Source organism: Agelaius phoeniceus, chromosome 3 (genome assembly GCF_051311805.1).
Source record: "Agelaius phoeniceus isolate bAgePho1 chromosome 3, bAgePho1.hap1, whole genome shotgun sequence".
NCBI classification, from domain to species: Eukaryota; Metazoa; Chordata; class Aves; order Passeriformes; family Icteridae; genus Agelaius; species Agelaius phoeniceus.
The window spans coordinates 26177268-26198613 of NC_135267.1; the positions used below are offsets into that span (position 1 = coordinate 26177268).

General features: G+C 41.0%; 1 protein-coding gene across 4 annotated transcripts in view; it reads left to right on the plus strand.

Annotated features, from left to right (window-relative positions):
- PM20D2 (peptidase M20 domain containing 2) overlaps window positions 1-21346 on the plus strand; it is a 40981-nt gene that overhangs the window by 4877 nt on the left and 14758 nt on the right. For 2 of the 4 annotated variants that reach the window (XR_008533951.2, XM_054629460.2), the window contains exons 2-3: window positions 15056-18757; window positions 18834-18982. Coding sequence is in view for 3 of the 4 variants with exons in the window: in XM_054629460.2 (XP_054485435.2) it covers window positions 18326-18757; window positions 18834-18982 (581 nt within the window). In the remaining variant the exon portion in view is untranslated. Of the gene's footprint in view, window positions 1-15055; window positions 18758-18833; window positions 18983-21346 lie in introns of those variants that run through there. The other 2 variants (XM_054629459.2, XM_077174922.1) reach the window with 2 other exon arrangements.

Here is a 21346-nt window from a genome sequence, read left to right on the forward strand (position 1 = left end):
TTAATATTACATTTTTTTCCACCCTTTTTTGGGACCCTTTGATACAATACATAGTCTATACACACCATTGTCCTCTCCCCATGACCAGCAGTGGGGTGGCTGATGATAAATCAGCAGTTTCTGTTCATTAGCTGCTGCTCTCCACTGCTGCACAAACATGCTGCAGCCAGCAGCTGTCTGAGAGGGCCATGGACATGTGCAGTACCCTCAGAGTTCTTTTAGTTCCTTGAGTTTACATTTGCTTTATCTTTAGCCTTTTGTTAGATCCTGGAAGAAAGAGAGAAGCCCAGTCTTTCCCAAGAGAGAACATCTTCCTCCAGGAGGACAGAATGTGTAATTTGTGACTGATCACTTTTTGTCTACTACCAGCCAATCCTTCTTAACACCTCAAGCCTTCCCATCACTTTCCCTGACTGTTTGCTTTACTTTTCACTGCAGCTGTGTCTTTTTTCTTGTATTTCTTCCTAAATGCATTTAATTGTTCTCAGTTTACCTCACTTTTGGGCAAATGTTCACACACGTTGGTTTTTTCACCTGAAAAATCAAACTGAGTGTGCCACATTTATTCTGCTGTGTTCTGGGTACAATTCCTCCAAGACAGAATGTACTTTTTCCTAGAGGACAGTTAGATTTTTACAAGAGGCAATGATTCTCTTGAGATTTCTCCTGTCAACCTGGTATGAATTGACCTGTCAAGCCTTGTTAACCATAATATACCTTACTTGATATCCTGGAGGACTAGAAACAACTGGTGTACTGGTCCACACAGATACCACAGAATTATCTGTCAAACACAACTCAAAACCCCAAGCAATTAGAGTTTAAGAAGACTTTCCTCAGAGATCAGAAAGTCTGAGAGGTCTGATATGGTCTGGTCACTGGCAGGAGAGCATACAGGAAGATGCAAATGCAGTCTGCAGCTCTGACACTTATGAACCAAGGCTTTTAATCTAATTTTCTAGGCTGGGTCTGCTGTCTGAGAGACTGTCACATGTCCAGGTCCAAAACTCCTTAGCCTTCTGCTGTAGGATGGTGTCTGTTGGAGTGTTCAGTGGTAGTTCCATGGTTGGCCAAACATTTCTGACCTGTTTGTGTCATAGGCAAATCAAGGTAGGAGTTTACATTGCTCCTTTGTGTTTTGTCTCATTTTGGTCAAGGGTAGTCTTTCTAATTTATAACCATTGAGACTGAATTCAACAGCAGCCATGTGACTTCTTGCTGCATGTAAGTTAATTTTAATAAAGAGAAACTGGTAACACAGGTGTCATTACTTTGTCCACAGAGATAACTCTGATCAACTGACTGTGCCTGTGCACTGTTAGTTCAACTCAACTCCTATTTTCAATACTTTTCATTTTCCCTCTTTATTTTTCACTTATGAATTTTTAATTTCTTTTATTTCTCTGACTACAGTGTTGTTGGGAATACATGCTGAAGCTCTGGAGAGCCATACCTGGTACACAAAAATGAGCAAACAACATACTCATTGAAATTTCTGTCTTTAGGAAGTGTTGGGATAAAAGGAGGGGTTAGGTTAGGACCCCCAGTTCTGATGACCCCCCATCTGGATCACATAGGCACCAGCCTCAGTAATGTTCTGAAACATGCCAGCTTTGATGGCTGTAGCAGTGTATTTCAGAGTGTTTAAAGAAGGCAGCCTTCAAAAAAAACCCAGGTTTTCTGGTTTTCCCTTCACAGCCCCAGAAGCAGAACTCAGTGAGAGGGCAGCCCACACCCCTAAATAGCCTTGAAATGAAACAGAAACCTCTATGCAGGCAACACAGCCTGGTTTTATCCTCTCCCCTGTGGCAACACTGCAGACTTAACCTGTATTGCTGTTACAACTGATTATTTCCAGTCTTCCAAACTGTTGTATGTTTATGATTTTTAACACATACATGCCCTACTTTTCAAATACTGTGGGAAAACAGTGTGAAGATGTGGGGGAAGGGTAAAAGTAATCTTGATCAAGTCTTGCAGCCTTGATCCAAATGCCATCTTAGTCACAATTTTCTTAGGAAAGGCTTTGCTCACTTTTAACACTGCTGAGATGGGGATGTGGGCAGCGCTCTTGGGACTGGGAAGGACGTGCTTTGCCTCTGGGCTTCAGTGAGATACTGAAGAAGGTGAAGGAGTGGGAAGCTGATACCTGATGACCAGAGGAAGGAGCTCTGCTGACACAGAAACCTTTCTCCATATTGTCTTCCTCAGCTGCATCCAGCCTCCCTGACATCGCTTTTTAAGGACCTCTAGCACACCTCCACCCTTCCTTAACTTCCGTGCCAGAAATGTAAGGGAATGTATTTTACACACAAAGTAACCATGGACACATTCAGTAACTTTTTGGTCCACTTCCAGGGAGCAGTGACACCAGGTGGACACAGAGGTGACAAGGAAAGAAAAAAATCGACAGAAGGTTAAAAAACCACATTACTACTGAGAGAAAAGATGAAATGTGCTATGTGCATATGGGATGCAAAAGAGCACTGGTACGTTTGCTTCAGCAGATGGAGTCACTGCCACAGGTGTCCTTAAAGCACATGCACACAGCTTCATGTATGCTCTGCTGAGGGGCCCGAGGAAGTGAGTAGTAGGGAAAACCCAGTGTCAAGGCCTCGTAGGGCATAGGCCGAGTTCCCTCTAGTGGCTTGCTTTGGCATTCCGCAGGGGTAGCCCCGAAAGGACCCATTTGGGGAGCAGTAGCCCATCCCTCTTCATTACAGCCTTGCCCAGAAACCATGCTGGTGTTGGGCAGCTGGAGGGTATAATCACTGAGTAATTCTTGGTGAGAGCCTAATTGCAAGTTAATTTAAAGTCAGTTACGTAAACAGATTAAATCAATCCTTCCCTGTATTTATTTTTCATCACAGGCAGACTCAACCACTCGTAAAAATTCTCTATCTGCTTTACTCTGCTGCTTCATCGAGTTGATCTCCATGGCTAATATTTGCTGCTACTAATATCTGCATTAGGCAGAGGCTTTGTGAGATCACAGTGAATCAGAATAATCAATGTGATGTCGTCAGGCAGTTTGGGGAAAGGCTCTGCAGATGGAAAACACCGCCAGCAGCAGCTCAATCTGTATTTGTGACTCACTGTAATGTATTTATTTGTAGACAATAGCAGGCATTAATTTATTAGACAAAAATATTTTTGAATTATTGTTGCACTGGTGTGTCAGAACAATGAAAGAATAGCAACCAAAAAGGAATAGAAGAAAACCAACAAAAAAGTTAATATTTTTGTTTTTCTTCAGCTCATGTTTTACCAAAAAGGGAGCTGGAGATTAGAACAAGTGGATTAGGCAGGAAACCTTAATTTCTAAAAGAAAATATCCAGTGCACTCTTGGCACCATGTACAAAATACACTAGAAATAGTGTCTTTTGTGAAACACAAGCTCATGACATCTTAATGACTGCATCCCTGGGGTTTTAAAAAATTAGAAAAATCACATTTCCTTCTGCAAACTTATGAACTTTAGAGGAAATTTCAATAAATAAAACTGTGCGTTGTTGCTCTCTATCCTGTGCTTTTATCACATAATAAACAGTGAAGAGTATGTCATAAATCAAGGGCCTGAAAGTTAGATACATGTGTCTAACCCTGGCTTCAACTTAACAGTCAGCAAACAAAAAGGGGAATGTATATTTCTGGGAACTATTTTTACAGGTTTGGAGGAGATTATAAATAACTCTGTTTTTCAGAACTTCACTAGTTTATCTAGGCTGGTGCATATTGTCAGTACTAAGCTAGTCAGAACATAGAAGAGATAGGTATCAAGCCATATATTTCCAAAGAAATCTGTAAGCTTTTAGACAGTAGTGTAAAATACAATGCTTTTCCATTTCTCTTTCAAACTTCCCTTTAAAAAAATATTTGTAATTTTCTTGATTGATTATGGTATTTATAAATGTAAATAAGTTACAGTACTTTTCAGGCCTGATGGATTTTAACTTTAGCAGTATTTTTCAGCAGTACATTTTGCAGACTAGATGCCCATTAAGTGACAAATTAAAGATTCACTGCTACATGAATGTACAGGCAATTTCATGGCTAATGAGAGCTATTACTCAATTGGCAAAAATATTTAAGAAAAAAGAAGCAGGGCTTTTAAAGTTTTGTTTTTGTTTTTTTTTTTATTAAAAGCATCCTAATTGTTGAAAACAATTTATTTATGATATACCATCTCACTCTGAATTTAGAACAAAGCAAATTGTATGCTTGGATTGTGCTCATACTTTAGGACTAACACCAGTTAAAATGTTTAACATTTTAGTTAAAAGCCTAAAAGCCATACATTATCACAACTGAAAATCCTCCTCTACACAGGATAAAACAAAAAATACTACATTATCAAAATGTCCCTAATACTTTTAACTGAATATATTTAATTTTGACTTTTAAAATAGAATTTCTAGATGAGATACCAGATGATTACTTGTCTAATTTACCTGTGCATCACTTTTCACTGTAATTAACCTAAGCCTTTTAATAAAACCCCATGAAACCAATCCAACTGTTCACCTGACCCAAATGAGCTAATTGCACTTCAGAGTATGGATCCTATTTCATACTCCCTCAGCCTGGCCTTTTGTTCAGTTAGCTATTAATTTTTTTTATTAGGTTTTGCAAGACTTGACAGTTTAGCCTCAGCTCTGTTCTGGAGGCGCTCATGACATCACTTTAATGTCACAGGCACTTGAACAGCATCTAGGTGCAGAACATCAGAAACTGAAGTTCTCCTTCTACTCTGCTTCCTCACGGGAACAGTCACTCTGATTTAATGGAGGTCCTGGAGTGTCACTGTACCAGGACAGATTTTCTCTTGACAATGGAAACACCAGTTCCTGAACCTGAGGCCCTTTCCTGGGAGCTTGACACTGATCTTTCCACATTCTTTGGCCTTTCCTGTAATGACTCAGACTGTGACTTTGTCCTTGATTACCCCGTTAATACACAGCATCTTGGAAATGATCTGGAGTGGGACTGAGACTGTCATCTCAGTTCTCAAATCTCAGCTGTGGAAGTGTCACAGTGTCACCTATACTCTGACAGGCAAGCCCAACAGATGATTAGTCCAGCACTTCTTCAGGAAAACTAAAGTATTTTTTATGGCAGAAATTACATCTCAGTCGTGCATCCTTGATCTGTCTTGTCAATTCTGTGAACAGTGTTCATATATATTGCTTGTCTTATATCTAGATACCTCACAACACTGTTTTTCATTTTTAAGAATAGTTTCTTTGCATTCAGATTTCTGACAGCTCTGGATTTGTGCTACCAAATTAGTCATTTGAAGAATAAAAAATATTGCTGTGAATTGGATGATATCATCAGCAGAATAAATAGAAAACATTTAAAAGACAGCATTATCTGTACCATCTCCTCAAAAGAAAATGGTGCTGGCAGGTTTTTGTGAATCTAGGCCTTTGTTCAAAGTAATTTCGTAAGAACTTTTCTATATTCTACATGTAAACTGAGTATTCCTGTCTAAGCACAGAATCTGGAGGAGATAAAAGCAAATGAGAGATGTAACAGATGAAAATTTAGGGACATCCTGACCAGGAAGCTAAATAAAGCTTCATTAAAGATTTAGTCCTTCATAATAATAGGATAAAGTTCACCTCACGCTGGAACATTTACCACATGTCTGGACAGTTCTCATTCTTTAGCTTTTTAACTGTGTGGGTCTCCTGTCCAGACAGCAGCACATCTGTATTACTAAGGAGAGGACATTCAAAGTGCTGGGAGAGATATTTCTGAGAAAAAGTAAATACAAACATGCACAACAAATGAAATCAGTCACAGAAAATGTCACCGTGGGTCTAAGGCCTGACTCTACAGACACTTACAGTCATGGTTATTTTTTTCTATTAGTGAGTAGACTTAGTGATGTGACAATTCAGAACAAAATTGAGCAGGTACTGAACAAAGGTCCATGTTTGCACACTAGCCATGAAGTTACTAGTAATTTCCCCACAAACTCTATATATACCTTCATAATTTTCATTCCCCTTATGTAATGTGTACCCCACTAAGGGTATTAAGGAAGCAAACATGATGGATGGTGGTCACCCCATGGACTAGGGTGAGACCTGCCTTGTGAGAAGGGTGTGTTATTCCTACATAATCACCTCAATGAGGTACTCATCCAAAGGGCTGGTTGTGCATCCTTTTGAGGCAGGAAGAAACATGTTGTGTACTGCAGGCCATCGATTTGATGGTCTCTAACCCTCCCCAGCCAAAGAGGTGACATCAGATCTGCTGCCATGGGAGGGCAGCAAGGATTTGTGCCTGCTTGATGGGAAGGTCTGTGCACGGCATGAGGTGGTTGCAGTGCCATGTGCCTCCCTGGGACCTCCAGTGGCCATGACTCATGGCTTGTATTAAGTGAAGGAGCAGCAAGAGATGTCACAGCTGCTGTAGGAAGTGAGATGTATATTTTGAGGATATCAATGAGTTATAACAGTTTCTTCTTCTCTTTCAAGGCAGATGTGTGGCTCCAAGGTGGGGTATCTGAGATGTTTCTCATGTAAGCTGAATACCTACACCACGGGGAGAGCTGCAGGTCTATCTGCACATTTGGAGTTTTGGAAAGTTCCTCTGGCACTCCAGAAAAATTGCTTTGCTAAGACTCACCATATTAAAGTCTAATGCAACCAGTAGCTCCCAATACCTGACCATAACATAATGCAGGCTGGAAGGGACCTCAGGAGTCTTCCCGTCCTGCCTCCTGCTCACAGCAGGGGTGACTGCCAGGTCAGGCCAGGTTACTCAGGGCCAATTCTGATCATCTGAAATGGAGCCTGGCAGAGGGTTGGATGGCTGAATGCCTTCAGCCTTTCCCTGTCATACAGGATTCTCCCTGTCAGAGAGTATAAATATATCTCCATAATGCTAACAGGTTGGGAAAGCTTTAAAATCAATCTGTCCCTGTTACCTGTATATTGAGTTAAAAGGGCTGAAAGATTTAAAATGTTTAAGAATGAACAGGATTAAAAGAATAAGCAGATGAAAAAAATCACAATGGGTCTTGTGTAAAATGTTTTCATTCTTCAACTGTCATCTAAAATCAAATGGTTATTTAGTCTAGTGTCCCTTGAGAGGATTTGTCCCAGATTGGTGGGAAAGCATATCCTTATGTTACAAGCAGGATGCCAAGAACACACACAGTATTCATAACTGAACTGAATGTTTACATGCATTTAAATTGTAAAAATTTGAACAGATTAAAAAAACTTAAATTATCCATACTACATAATTAATTGGTTATATTGTTCTACAACCAGGGTGCTCAGTGGGCTTAAGATAGCTCATTCTCTTAGCCAGGTAGCAAATAGCAGTTTTGCATTAACTGTCCATAAAATCAAGTGAATACATGCTGGAACTGTGAGCTTCACATCCATGTTACTCCACAAGCATCTGACCTATCTGCACATTGTGTCTCACAACAGACAGTGTTCTCCAGTTTGTTTCATTGTTTTTGGTTTTTTTTCTTTACACTTTTAGAAGGATTTATATGCACCTTTTTAAAGGGACATTCTGGAAAAGGCTGGATACAATACTGAAGATAGGTGAAATTTATAAAATAGCTGATGAGGAGAGTGAGGACACTTGATGCTATAGAAATAACACAATTCATGTTCCCATTGAAATTAGCAGTAGTAATAATAGATGGTGTATACCTAAAAGTAAATATAAGAGGAGACTTGAAAAATCTGACAATTGCTTTTATGTGTGTGGTGCTTATTGAAAGTACTGGGCTGTATTCTTTTCTTTGGAGAATGAAGTATTTTTTGGTAAGCATCCTTTAAAAGTAAAAGGTGATACCATAGAATTAGTGCCCAGCCTGACTCCAGAAGAGACATTGCTAGGGCTGGAAATTTAATTTTGCTATTTTGAGTCACTCAAACCTTGGACTTTCTGCCAATCTGCAAAGTAATCAGGCTAGAAAATCTTATGATAGAGGCACCTGCTGCTAGGAAACCCAGATTAATATTACCAGCACATATTGAGTAGGCTACTGAACAGCCAACACATACTAATGATGCCTTGGCTGCAAAGTCAGCTGGCAGCCTCCAGACACCCCACTGCTGGTTCCCTGAGCTCTGCAGCTCTGCAGCTTCCCAGTACCAGCACAGACACTTCTTGACAGAGCAACTTTACCTTTTCTTCTTTAATTTATTTATTCCAAAGTAGGTCATGCCGTGCCATCTGTTGACACTTAAACCCACAGAGCTTTCCAGATTCCCTATGGTCTCCTGCAGTTTAACATGTATTTTTAATAGCCTGTTGCTCTACCTAGCTGCTGGATGTACTGAGACTACTAATCACAACAGCTTGTTCAATCACATAATGCAAAGGAGTGCAGGTCTTGAAGTAATATCATAGAGGTGAGTATGGCTGAGAGGGGAGGGAACACAACAAGAATGGCCTGGGTTTTTTGCTGATGGTGAATCCTGGGCAATAGGGCTTTCAACAAAGAGGTGCTCATGTCCACCTGCTTTCTGCTTCTCCAGCAGCTTAGGAAAGCAGTCAGTCCCCAGATAGGTACATAGTGGGTTTTTTCAGGCTGCAGTTAAATTTGCTTCTCTTGTTCTCTGTGGGTATGTGAATTGAAGAGTATTTCACACCCAGAGTTGTCTTTAAGTTCCTTGCACAGCATTCTCAGGTCTCTGCCATGTGCCTGTTCATTGTGAATTACCCACACACTGAGAGGATGATTTTAAAAAAGTCCAAAACACTAGTGCTCCTGATTTCAAGTAATGACATTCAATTTATCCACAGGAAGATTTCTGGAAAGGCACATGTCCACATGGGTGCAATGCTGGCATGGCACACACTCCTAACAAATATCCTTGGTATGTGGTACAGTAGGCAGCACTGGTAAGGAGCAGGGACTCACATACATGTCATATAGAACATATATTAAACATTGTACAGTGTACACAGACATTGGTACATGAACATTGTGCCTGAGCATGTAGGAGATGGGCTTTAAATTACAGGAACTGGCCCTGACCACCTTGCTACTAACTGGATGTTAGTAAAGCAACCCAACAAACTGCAGCTCAGTTTCTCTAAAATGTGCTTTAAAAACGAACAGCTTAAGTCTAGGCAACAACAAACAGGCTGAGGTAGCTACAGATCAAGCCCTCTTGGGCTAGAAACAACTAGAACACATTACCTAAGTCTGCCAGACGTCACTGGGCAATGTATGACTTCACCTCAAAATCATCTTAACCATTAGTGGAAACCAAAATGGATTGGACTAGCTTGTTCAGTAACACAGTTTGACCTCCACTATTTGCAATTGTCAGTTCTTGTTTACAGGTTTCTGGATATACTGGATGCCTTTTTTCCCTTGAATTTTAAAAATACAAAAACATAGTTGTTTAATTTCACAGTGATGACTGCACAAGTTCAAAATGACCCTGTGAAGTTCTGCACATGTGTTACATTGATTTGAAGAAATCCATGAGTTATCTGTACAAAATTAGCAAAGTTCATAGTATTGTACATTAGAAATATGATTATTTTGAGTAGTCCTGTAGAAAAATATATTTTTCTCCTTTTTCACTTATCTGCTTATTTTTTCCCAGAAAACTGATATCAGTTTCAACAAACCTGCAAAGTCACTATACCCATAAACCTTTTTGTCAGCAGTAAACACAGATGTATACATGGTGAGTGCAGATACACTCTGTTATTTATATTTGTGATACTACAAATTAAATTTAAAAAAAGACTAAAAAATCATTGTGTGCTATAGTAGTTACAGCTACTGTGTTGTTGCTTTGTATATTCCCACTGTGACTAGATACACTGTGGGTTTGAACGTATCTTTTGAAATTAATATCTTAAGCAAATAATTATTAATGAACACCCTTAAGGCTTGTTTGTATTTGCATAATTTATACTAATCAAGAACAAAAATAATTACTATTTTTAATGTAATTTCCCAGGGTATTATGGAAAATGTCAACACTTAACAGAAGTGTTTTTATTATTATGCAATATATAATATTTCTGATTTTTAAAAAATGATAACATAAAAGCTTTGAGGGTAAAGAGGTTTTCAATTAGACACAGTAAGCTGCTGGTTTTCTGTCTTAATAGCTCCTCAGTACCACTAAATCCACAACAAAGTATTTAATAGTAATTGTTGATGTCTAACATGTAATCTATTTAAGATTCCTGTGGATTGCAAATATATAATAAATTTGCTGTCTATCTGCAAAATAGTATATGAAACAAACTAGAGGCTTTTACATAAATTATGTGAGAAGAAAATGCCCATCAATATTTAAATATAAATTTTAAAAAGAGAAAATTGTATATTGAATTGTTTGAGTTGAGTAGTCATCTTCTGTTTAACCCAGAAATACATACTGTCTGTAAGCAAGCAGATGTAATACTTCAAAGGCTTACTGTATTAAAAACAAAGAACTTGAAGAGCTGCAAAGTACTTTCTTCCTCCAAGGGAATAAAAGAGCTAGGACCTAACTGTGGTTCTGTTTGAATCAATAGCAAAATTAAACTATTTCTAGCAGCATAGGATGTAAATAACTAGTGGCACAACTAAAGGGCCGTTTTAACATCAGGAAAGATAAGAGTTTTTTCATTACTTTGAAAATTTTAACACACTCTAGATTTCATTTTTCACTTACATTTGCAAATATGAAAAATGTTATTAACCATTTTTAAACTGGGAGCTAAGAGAAGTAATTAAATGTGTGGAGAATTGTGTAACAATTTTTGACTTTGTTTCAACTCCATCAGTATTTAACAGCGAAAACATTTGGTCTTGTGTGTACAGGGATGGATTAACTCTCTTTGAGAGGTAGTGGGGGGCAGTTAACTCTGATGGACGTTAACTCTGATGGACAGAGTGGCTGCAGTTTGTGGCCATAGCACACCTACCTGTTTCCTGTGTGTTTGTTTTCTGTGCTGTGGTCTATGAGTCACATGTACAGTGGGAAAGCTGCAGTCCCTGTGCATTGCCATGATCCTCTCCTCCCAAAGCTGAGCTACCTCAGGCTTTCAAGAGGAGTTGGCAGCCATAGAGACTTAAGCTTTCCACATCTCATCATCAGTTTTTCCTTCCACTCTGGGCTGTTAGTGTTTGTTGCCCAGTTAGTAAGTCATGCTGATGCCAGAATGATTTTGGCTTTTATATTTCTTAAATATATATATTCATAGCTCTGTAGACTATTGTTGTATATAGTTCCTAGCTAGCTCCAGTACTTTACCCTACCCTGACGGGCAGAAAGACAAAACACATTCGAGAGGCTCCAAGCCCTGAGTGGTCCAAGGCCCCTATCCTCTCTTGATTCTTCCTGGGAGCCAAGGCTGAAACCAGCTCTTCGAGCCACATTTTCATAAATAAAGTTTAGTTCCTATCTAAAGGGGGGGGCACAGAAGAGGTGGAACCAAAAGGGGGAGATTATTTCATCACTTGTGCTTCTAACTGGGGATTCTTGTCAATTATGCTAATTTGCTAAATTTATAAAACTGTATTCACCCTGTGCAGGGTGGGCATTTTTCCATAGCCATCCCTAGGAGACCTCCAATAAAGACCAGCTTTATATTACCTCCTATACTAATATTGTCTTGAAAGTACGTTGTTTTATTTCTAGGTCTTTAAGGCATCAATGCTATGAAATGAAGCATTGAATTTATCTGACATTAAATAAGAAAAATCTGCCTCTTACAGGAAGAAAGGAACTAAGCGTCTAAGCTACAACCAAATATAATATAAAAAATAAAATAAAACTTAAAGAAATAAAACAAAAAATGTTTATAATTGTCAGTAATGGAGCTGATTTAGCATCAAGTGTCTTGAAGAAACACATACATCATCAGACTGCTTTCATCACAAATCTTTTCAAACTGGGATAGCAATATGACTGGGATGATGCTGCTACTACAGAAATTATACAAATATAACAATTGACCTATAGTATAATGTGAAATAATTACCATGTCACAGATTAAAATACATATGAAAATGTAACAGTGTAAGAAACAAAAGAGCATGGTTGAGGCAGGATTTTTTATTGGAGGAGTGAGGACTCAAAGGCATTTTCTGCTGACGTAAGATCTCTGATATTTGACACTTTTCTTGCTGTTACAAAAGTAAAATTTGAGTATGAAAGAGAAAGCAAGCAGTCAGTAAGTTTGTGTGTTAAGAGTCTTGGATATCAGTAATTCAATTCCCTGTTTACATTATGCTGTGCCTACTTCTAAGAGCCTCATAGTAGCTGATAAGTTTTATGTAACTCTTCAGAGAGACAAAAAAAAGAAAGAAATCTAAGTTTATCTAGCTCTACCTTTTTTACTAGAGCTATCTGCTCTAATTGGCAATGTTTAAGTCAGGCAATTTTTGAACTTTTCTTGGAGTTAACTGATGTTCCTTTAAAACAATCACCCCAGCTGGGAAAAAAAAAAGGCAAAAATAGCTACAGCTCTACAGCTGATCCCTTGCTGCACTCTTGCAGCTTTCAGAGTGCAAATGAAAATCTGCATCAGATAGAAAAGTACTATTTGTTAAACCAGTCTAAAGCTGGCAAAGCTTATACTAGCCTCTGTGGCTAATGGTGCATGAAAGTGATTGTTTTGAAAATAACTGAGTCAGTTTAAAATATTATTGCCTGTCTCCCAGAGGATACCACCCACATAGTGGAGTCAGCAGACTGAGAACACAGATAACTCTAAGCTGCTTCAAGATAAAATCCAGTGTTTAAAGCATAAAATGCCAAGGGGGGTGGGGGCAGCTTGAACTAAGCTTTTGGACTTTGCACCGAAACAGCTCAGAGGCGATTGTGTCTCATTCTGCCACCAGAGCTGGGGCAGGGACAAAGAGCTGGGGCAGCAGCAAAGAGCCACAGCTGCCTTCTCAGAGAGGGAGTCTGAGCTCCAAGCACGTCTCTTACCTTTCTGCTAGAGGCTCACTTGGGCAAATGGTGAGGCCTTACCCTCTAAGTCAAATAGCTAATAAAACATGCCATGTGAGGGGTTTCAGATTTAATTCTGAGTATTGTACATGATGTAACCAGACATTAAGAGGGAACAATAAGCTCATGTTTTCTGTCTCAGTCTGCTCTGAATTTTTGGCTTCACTGTGATTAACTCTTAAGTGGTGGCAATGATATGTCTACAGGGAGAAGATTTCACTTTTCTAAACCCACCTACCCTGCATTTTTTTTCCCTTAATAAGAAACATGTAAGATGTGTAGTGGCATCCCTGATCCAGTAATGGTTAAAAAAGACAGTATGCTTCAGTGACTCAAGCTGTTTACCTCCCTGAGTTCCTAAAAATTCTTCTGCTCTGTGTTGATACTGTGATCTGACCAAGATCACAGTATCAACACCAGCAGAAGAACCCCTTACCATGCTTTCTTTTTAAACATAGATTCACTGTTGTAGCATTGCATGTCTTGATATGTACTGCCTAATATAAAGCTATTTGCAGACCAGGCTGGAATGTTATCTTAGGCAGGTCAGTGTATAGCTCCTACACACAGCAGCAGCAGCCTACTTTTGTTTTTAATACTCACTGTGCTCTTGTTTTTAAAGCTTTGGAGTTTGGCTTGAAATCCAGGCCACCCAGAATTTAACAGCAAAACTTTCAGCGAGTTCAGTGTGATCAGGATTTCAACCTCAATGCCTAATGTTGCTAATGTGGGATGTGGTAAACTTGATCATCCAGTTTTTTATGGCCACAACAGATGTTCCTTCTTTTGGACCAATGGAAAGCTACTGAACTTCATCCACCCTCCAAAACAAAAATACAAGCATTTGTTTACAGCCTGATTCCAGGAATATGAATTGAATTAGCAGCTGTGAGGTTTGTTCTTGTTTATTTATGAACAAATATATGTACAATTCTTGCTTTTTCCAAAGAAATGTTTCCAGGCTTTTTCCTCTATATAGTAACAGTATTTTAAACAGTCTAATGCTCCATTATAATTTGTTTAGCACAATCAAAATATCATCATGTATTTTTTACCATTTTTTTTTTTAATGGACCAGTATTTTTCCTCTGTCTTACAAAACAACATGTTTTGGTTATATGTTTTTCATTTTGTAGACTTATAATTTAGATTGACTATAATAAAATATTTCTGTAATCATGACCCAAGGCACAACCTATAGAAAACAAAGGTACTGAATATAAATGTTTTCTTCCTCTTGAAGATATTCAATGAATTTTCAAATCAGCATAAAAGGTTAAAAGACTGATGCCTTCTCCTAAACAAGAAGAAAATATATGATAATGTAGTAACTGAGACCTGAAATTTTCTAATATAAGGAGCAAGAAAATTATTGCTAATTTGAAAGGTACCATCTCTGGGGTAAATATCCAGTGGTTCTTCTACACAAACAACAGAATAGGAACAAGAATGGGAGTGAAAAGACTCTTTATTAAAGGAATGAAAGTCTCATTAACAGGCATCTCTTTCTTATGAGTAAAAGAACTTTACACCCTTTCCTTTCTCTTTCCTGAACTGGACTGATTTCAGGAGTCACAGCACTGTTTTTATTGTGCCAGATTAAAATTTCTTGTGGCCTTGCTTAGTCTTCAGCTTATGTGAAGGCTTTGCTCACAACCAAGCCCCCCACTTTGCTTTAATACGTGCTGCAGCTGTGTTTATTTTTAGTTCTGTGGGCTGTCCTTGACAGTGATGCTCCCAGCAGCTCTCTCAGGGTAGGATTTATCAGAGTGGCTGAGCAGCTCATGCTTCCACACATCTAGTCTCACTACAATTTCCTTGTCCTGGCTCTTTGTGGACCTTTGCCCAATGTAACCCACTGAACCAACAGGAAATTACCAAACTTTTTGAATAAGCCTTTTTTGTGCCATTTTAGTGAATTGCATCAGCTCAGGTAAAGGTCCCGCAAATACCAAAGGCAGCCTAGTGAGTGGCACAAATTCTTGGCTGGATGAGGGAAAATCATGATGGAGCTGTGAACTTTTGGAAGCAGAGATCTATTGTGTGTCTTGCAAAACTGTTTCCAGACAAAAAATATCCATTTTTCTTTTCTAAGCAGATTTTTACTGACTGAACTAGCTCATTGAAGACAACATGGTTGCTGGACCCACACAGGAGAAGTAGCAGCAGGAGCACATTCCAGGAGGTATGGAGGGAAACTCTCCGGTCAGCAAGTCCCTCCCAAGGAGCCACACTTGCAGGTTGTACACAAAGTGTGCAAAATATTTGGGGTTGTGAAGTGGAACATACTAAAATAACATCCCCATTATTATGTTAACTGATGTTAATGTTCATTATGATACATATTGCCCCTTTTCAAACATGCAGATTGGAACTCTTGAGCTGGCATAAACTCTGTAATGCTTAAATTTATAAAATTATTGGCCGTCTTAGTGCTGCATGCTTCACAAATCCTCACAGCAGACAAAGAGGATTCCAACTGTATTCTAAAGGTTAATTTCAAGCAAATGAGGCAGTGGTCACATTAGTAATTCAACCCTCTGATTATCTGAGATCTCAGCTGGAAAGGAAAGCCTCAAGATGTGAGCAGATAACATAATCCCTAAAAGTAATTTAGCTGTTCCCCATCAGTGGTAAATTTTCCTGGAGGAGCCAGTGCTAACTTTGTCCCACTTTCAGATGCTGGCATTCGTGTGCACTCTCTGCTCCTTCTTCAGCCCTCCAAACAAGCAGCCAGCTTGTTTGGAGGCAGCTGCCCCAGAACAATTTGCTCTGTGGCCAAGCCTCACCGTTCCTGTTAGCTGTGGCTCTGAGGCTCGGCATTCTCAGCTGGAATGCCACACACTGATGGGGTATGCAAAGCTCTGGAGTGTCCTCAATGAATCTGTGCAGGTTCAACGGGACCCTGTGTTTTTATTGGAGAAATACAGAACTATATAGTGAACAGTAGTGCCTCAAGGAATCAGGTACTTGGGAAGAAAAAATACATGAGGGTTTTTTTTCCCATTCTCACTAAAACTTAAAGTGGGAGCCAGCTTTTTCCATGAATGCAAAAGTGATTGACTTTGATGTATGCCTAGAGTGATTGTTCCTAAAGAATGTTGGCTTGGCACTTTGCTCAGAAACATTCTGCCTGCTCCAAAGGGCTCCAGCCCTAAAAATCCCTTGGCAAACAGATCTGAATTTTGTGACCCTCTGCTGAGTATGTGCCCCCTCAGCTGCTGACAAATACTTACTGCATGTATTCATAAGGATAGTTCAACATTTGTCCAGAGTTCAAACTAAGTTCAGCATGTTTTAGGGTTGTTCTTGTTTATTTATGAACAAATATATGCACAATGGCTTGATTCCATTTGTAACAATTTGGGGGTGGAGGAATGAACTGACCATAACCATAATACTTGTCAACATACTTGTAGTGTGTTCCAAGGGTAAAAATAGCTGATGACAAATGTAAGGCATGGGAGCCTGAGCTCTTCTTGGAGTGACTGAGAGTCCTGTAGGGTTTGGGTGTCACTAGGAAAAGAACCTCCTCCATCTACGGTGGAGAGGAGAATCCTCAAGTTCAGCACACCTAAGCACCTCTGCAGTTGACAGAAATGTTGTAAAGAAAGAATATAGTGGATAAACGGATAAAGGAAAAAAAACCCCAAAACCCAGAATTTGTCATTTTGATCCTGTTGACTTCAATTTTTGTCAGGTATGGGTTGGTTCAATAGAAGGTTTCTTGCTATGTAGCTGTATCTAAAACTCCTGACCAGCTGACTCTCACAGGCCTGAACTGCAGAAATCCCAGAGAAATGTAAAGATCTAACCCAAATCCAGACAAATAGGAATCCTGGTTGGAAAAAAAAATTAAAATGTCAAAGAAGAAAGGGTGTTTCCAAGCCCAGAAGAGCTACAGCACACCTTGCACTTGAATGTAACCTCTGGGCATTGTGATGGTAACACATGTATGTAACAAGGCATGTGTTCCATCAGCATGTTGTGCCAAATTAGGTTCTTACACCCAGTGTGCAAGAGGCCAATCGACACTCAGAGTTAGGTATTTGATTTATTTACAGTTCTGCAAAGAAAGGCATGCTGGGTGGCAAATCCACTATCAAAAGATTTCACTACTTACAATTTTAGCAAAGGCACGATTGTTCCTTGGCTACAAGTTCCATAGTTCTCCTATGACTTAGTGTTCTATTTTTTATTGGTTAACTGAATCCCTCTCTTCTTGTGCTAATTAGTACACATACTCAGTCTTTCCCTTCTTTTGAGTCAGGGGGCCATGAGTTGGTGGTTACAATTTCCCTCTGCCAGAATTACATTTCACCCAGTTGGAGCTGATTTCAGCACAGTTGCTGAATTGGCTTTGTTAGTTTCTTCCTTATCGTGGGAGCTCTGCCAAATGTCTTTGTGGTCTGTAAATTCTGCATTCTTTTTACCCACTATCAGCAGGACATCCTTCTTCCCAAGCTTTTTTAACACCACCCTCTCCCCACCAGGTCTGAGATCACTGAAGCACACCAAGCCCAAAAGTTTAACAAGGCAATTCTTCCAACACGTAATTTATCTAATATTTTATGCTGGTTTTGGCTGGTGTGGAGTTAATTTTCTTCACAATGGCTGGCATGGGACTGTGTTGGATTTGTGCTGAACACAGGGTTGATAACGGAGAGATGTTTTTGTTATTGCTGGGCAGGGCTTACACAGAGCCAAGGCCTTTCCTGATTTTTGCACTGCCACGCTGGTGGGGAGGCTGGGGGTGCTTGGCAGGAGACACAGCCCGGACAGGTGACCCCAGCTGACCAAAGGGACATTCCAGACCATGGAACATCACGCTCGGTATATAAGGCAGGGGAGGAAGGAGGAAGGGGAGGACGTTTGCAGCGATGGCGTTTGTGCTCTTAAATCACTGCGAAGTGTGATGGAGCCCTGCTCTCCTGGGGAAGGCTGAACACCCGCCTGCCCATGGGAAGCAGGGAATTCATTCCTTGCTTTGCTTGGGTGCGCGGCTTTTGCTTTCCCTATGGTGCTGTCTTTACTTCAACCTGTGAGTTTCCTACCTTTACCCTTCCGATTGCCCCCGCGATCCCGCGGCTGAGGGAGGCAGCGAGCAGCCCCAGCAGCGCAGCCGGCAAGGGCTGCGGGCGGACCCCCGAAACTCCGCCGGCTGGCTGAGGGCCGCGCCAGGCACGCTGGGGCGGGGAGTTCCGGCTGGGCGCCGCCTGTAGGTCAGGCCGTGATTAGGAACTACACTTCCCACCGTGCCTCGCGGCGAAAAGAGGCGATAAAAGGGGGAACAGCGCAGGTGTCGCGCCGGAGGGCAGGTGCGGGCCCCTGGTTCGGCTCAGCTGAGGATCAGTGCTCCCGAGGCCTCATGAAGCCGCAAGAGCCGCTGGAGAGCGGCCCCGCCGCCGCGCTGGAGGCGCTGAAGCAGCGGGCGTGCGAGAGTGTGGATCTGAACGCTGCGCGTCTGGGCGCGCTGAGCCGCGACATCTGGAGCCGTCCCGAGCTGGCGTACGCGGAGCACCAGGCGCACGATGCCCTGACCCGCTTCTTCTCCGGCGGGGACCTGCCCGGCGCCGCCTGGGCCGTGCAGCCGCGCTACAAGCTGGGCACCGCTTTCCGCGCCGACTGGAGCACGGCGGCCCCGCAGGACCCGCTCCGACTCGCCTTCCTCTGCGAGTACGACGCGCTGCCCGGGCTGGGGCACGCCTGCGGCCACAACCTCATCGCCGAGGTGGGAGCCGCCGCCGCGCTGGCGCTCAAGGCCGCCCTAGAGAGCCTGGCGGAGCCCGTGGCCGTGCAGGTGCGAGCCCTCCCGGGGGAGCGGTGGTGGGCGCTCCCTGACAGCCCCTGACTCTCTCCGTGCGTTTGTGCTGCAGATCACGGTGCTGGGGACCCCCGCGGAAGAGCAAGGAGGAGGCAAAATAGACCTCATCAAGGCTGGAGCGTTCGATGGCCTGGATGTGGTTTTCATGGCGCACCCGTCGCAAGAAAACGCTGCTTACCTGCCCGACGTGGCCGAGCATGAGTGAGTGGGTGGGTTCAAGTGGAAAGACATGGTTTGTTATTAGCTTTTTGTCCCCTTCCTGAGAAGGGACAAAAAGCCCCTTTAGCAGTGGCTGAACCCGGAGCCTTGCAGGTGCCCATCAGACAAAAGTGTTTGCTCTCATCTAAGGAGCCAGGTTAGTGTTAGGGAATGGCACCCGGAGCCATTCTTTTAAAGAGCTGTGTTGAGCCTAAATTTGAGCTCAGTGCTCAAATCCCTGACTGATCTGAGATAATCTTCCATGCATCCCAAAAATCCATCTTTTGTTGTGATGTTTCTAGGCATTTCTTTTAAGCATTCTTGTGATGATGCCGTCTGTTGAAGCAGAATTTAAAGATACAACTGCAGGATCTCAAGGGTCATTGTTTTATGCTTTCCTGGATGCCAGTCATGTGGTCCTCTATGGATTTTTAATCAGTTTGGAAGGTGTTTCAGGTTTGCCTTCCTCCTTTTGAAAATAACTGGCCAGCTAAGCCTGACTTAAGTTTGGATCTGTAGTAACTTCCACACTAAATTTAGTCAGAGCCATGTTGTGTGTATTAACTCTCACATCAACTTTTTGGTTTTGATCCATAGTAGTACCTGTCTTTCCTTCATGTTTGCCCCCAGTGTAAGGATGGACAACAGTCCTAACCTCACGCAGCTGCCTTTTCTGTCAGCCACATAAGTCTTTGAAAATTACACCTTGTCTTCTTCTGACTAGCCCTGATGTTCAGAGACAGCACTGGCTCACTTGTCCTTTGAGTCACTTGACTGGCCTTAAAGTACACCTTGCTGGATGTGCATCCTCAAAATTGTACACTCTACACAAGGTACATTGCCTTAGATCTTATTCAGCTGCTGCAGGGACCATAGTGTTTCCTTAAAATTTTGGAGACAGGTGGCATGTTTGAGACTTCCTCTTCAGTCATTTTCAAGCAATCAACTCCTAGGCAAATGTTTGGTCTTTAAGTACAAGATTTTTAAAAAGTGCTTTGGAGCTTCATTCTTTTCTTGCTCTGCCAGTCTGCAAGGCCGTGCTGTTCTTCCTTTGGTGTTGTAAATGTCTGTTTCCACAGTGTCCCAGCAGTAGTCTGCCAGCAGGTTTTTTTCCTATGTTTTATGTCACATTCTTCTATTATGTGATTCCTGATCCCAGAGGGTCTTACCTTGCAGAAACTCCACTAGTAAACTCCCTCCAGTGCAAAAGCTTTTACAAGTATTACATTTGACTGTTTCAGACTAAATTCTGAATTATTTAAATAAGTAATTTTCCAGTCATTTATGACTTGTACTGGAAACTCTTTTCAGATTGGTTGTGCTATTGTCTAGCTCTGATATGCTTGATTTTACTGACCATTTTGCTTTTACCAGGGTTGTTTCCAGTGGATAATTTACTTTGGTAAATGCCAAGTTACATGGTAAAACAGGGTTAGTTTTCATCACCTGGCCAGTTCTCTCCTACTTTCCTTCCTCGTGTTTCTAAAGAGTCTTAACTGGTTTTTGTACCCTCCTTCAAGACTTAGCCCAACTTGCCTTTGCTTTACCTTAAGACTATATTATAATCTTCAAGATATAGTTTTCAATGATAGTTTTGTCTTTCTGCTTGCAATAACCTTTTGAGTTTGATACAATAAGATTAGGAAATCTCTCTTCAGAGGTCAGGGTCTGCAATAGGATGCAAGTCCTAGATAACCTTTAAACTTCTGAACATGGAGGAGGCATGGATTGGAAGTGCTGAGTGAAACAATTTACCTCCAAAAGCTTGAAATACTGAGTTTGTCATATTTTATGTAATTATGAGGTTTCAAAGGTAGAAAGACAGCTTTTCTAATTTTAATTGGTCTTTGGTTGTTTGCCGGGAGTTTGAGGACTGGTGATTACTAAGTTGCTAGTATTTCTGTGTCTGCAATTCTGAAAACTGGCTTGTGCCTGAAATAAGATTAACATTGGGATAACTGGTGGATACATGCCAGAGTTTGCTGATTCTTACTCAATTACCCTTCACTTAATCAGCCTATTTATTATTGGACAAACAGGATCCACATTCTTCTGCTGGTATTCTTAAACTGGCTTAGGGTGTTGTTATTCTGCAAAATCTGTTGGGTTTTTCTAAGTGTCTGTGACATTTGTGTAGCAAAAGAAGTACAAGTAAAGGAATGCTGAAAGAACTTTTTTTAATAAGAAACACATGTTCCTTCTCTAAGAGAATACTGCAGCATGACTTTTTTGCTGTACTTTGCCTTGTTTCTATTTTTTTGAGAATGTCCAGGGATCTTTGTGAGTTGATTTGAGGGGTTGCAGTTTAATACTTGGGATATTAATGAACAAGTTTCTTACATTTCTTAATGATAATAAATTTTGAAT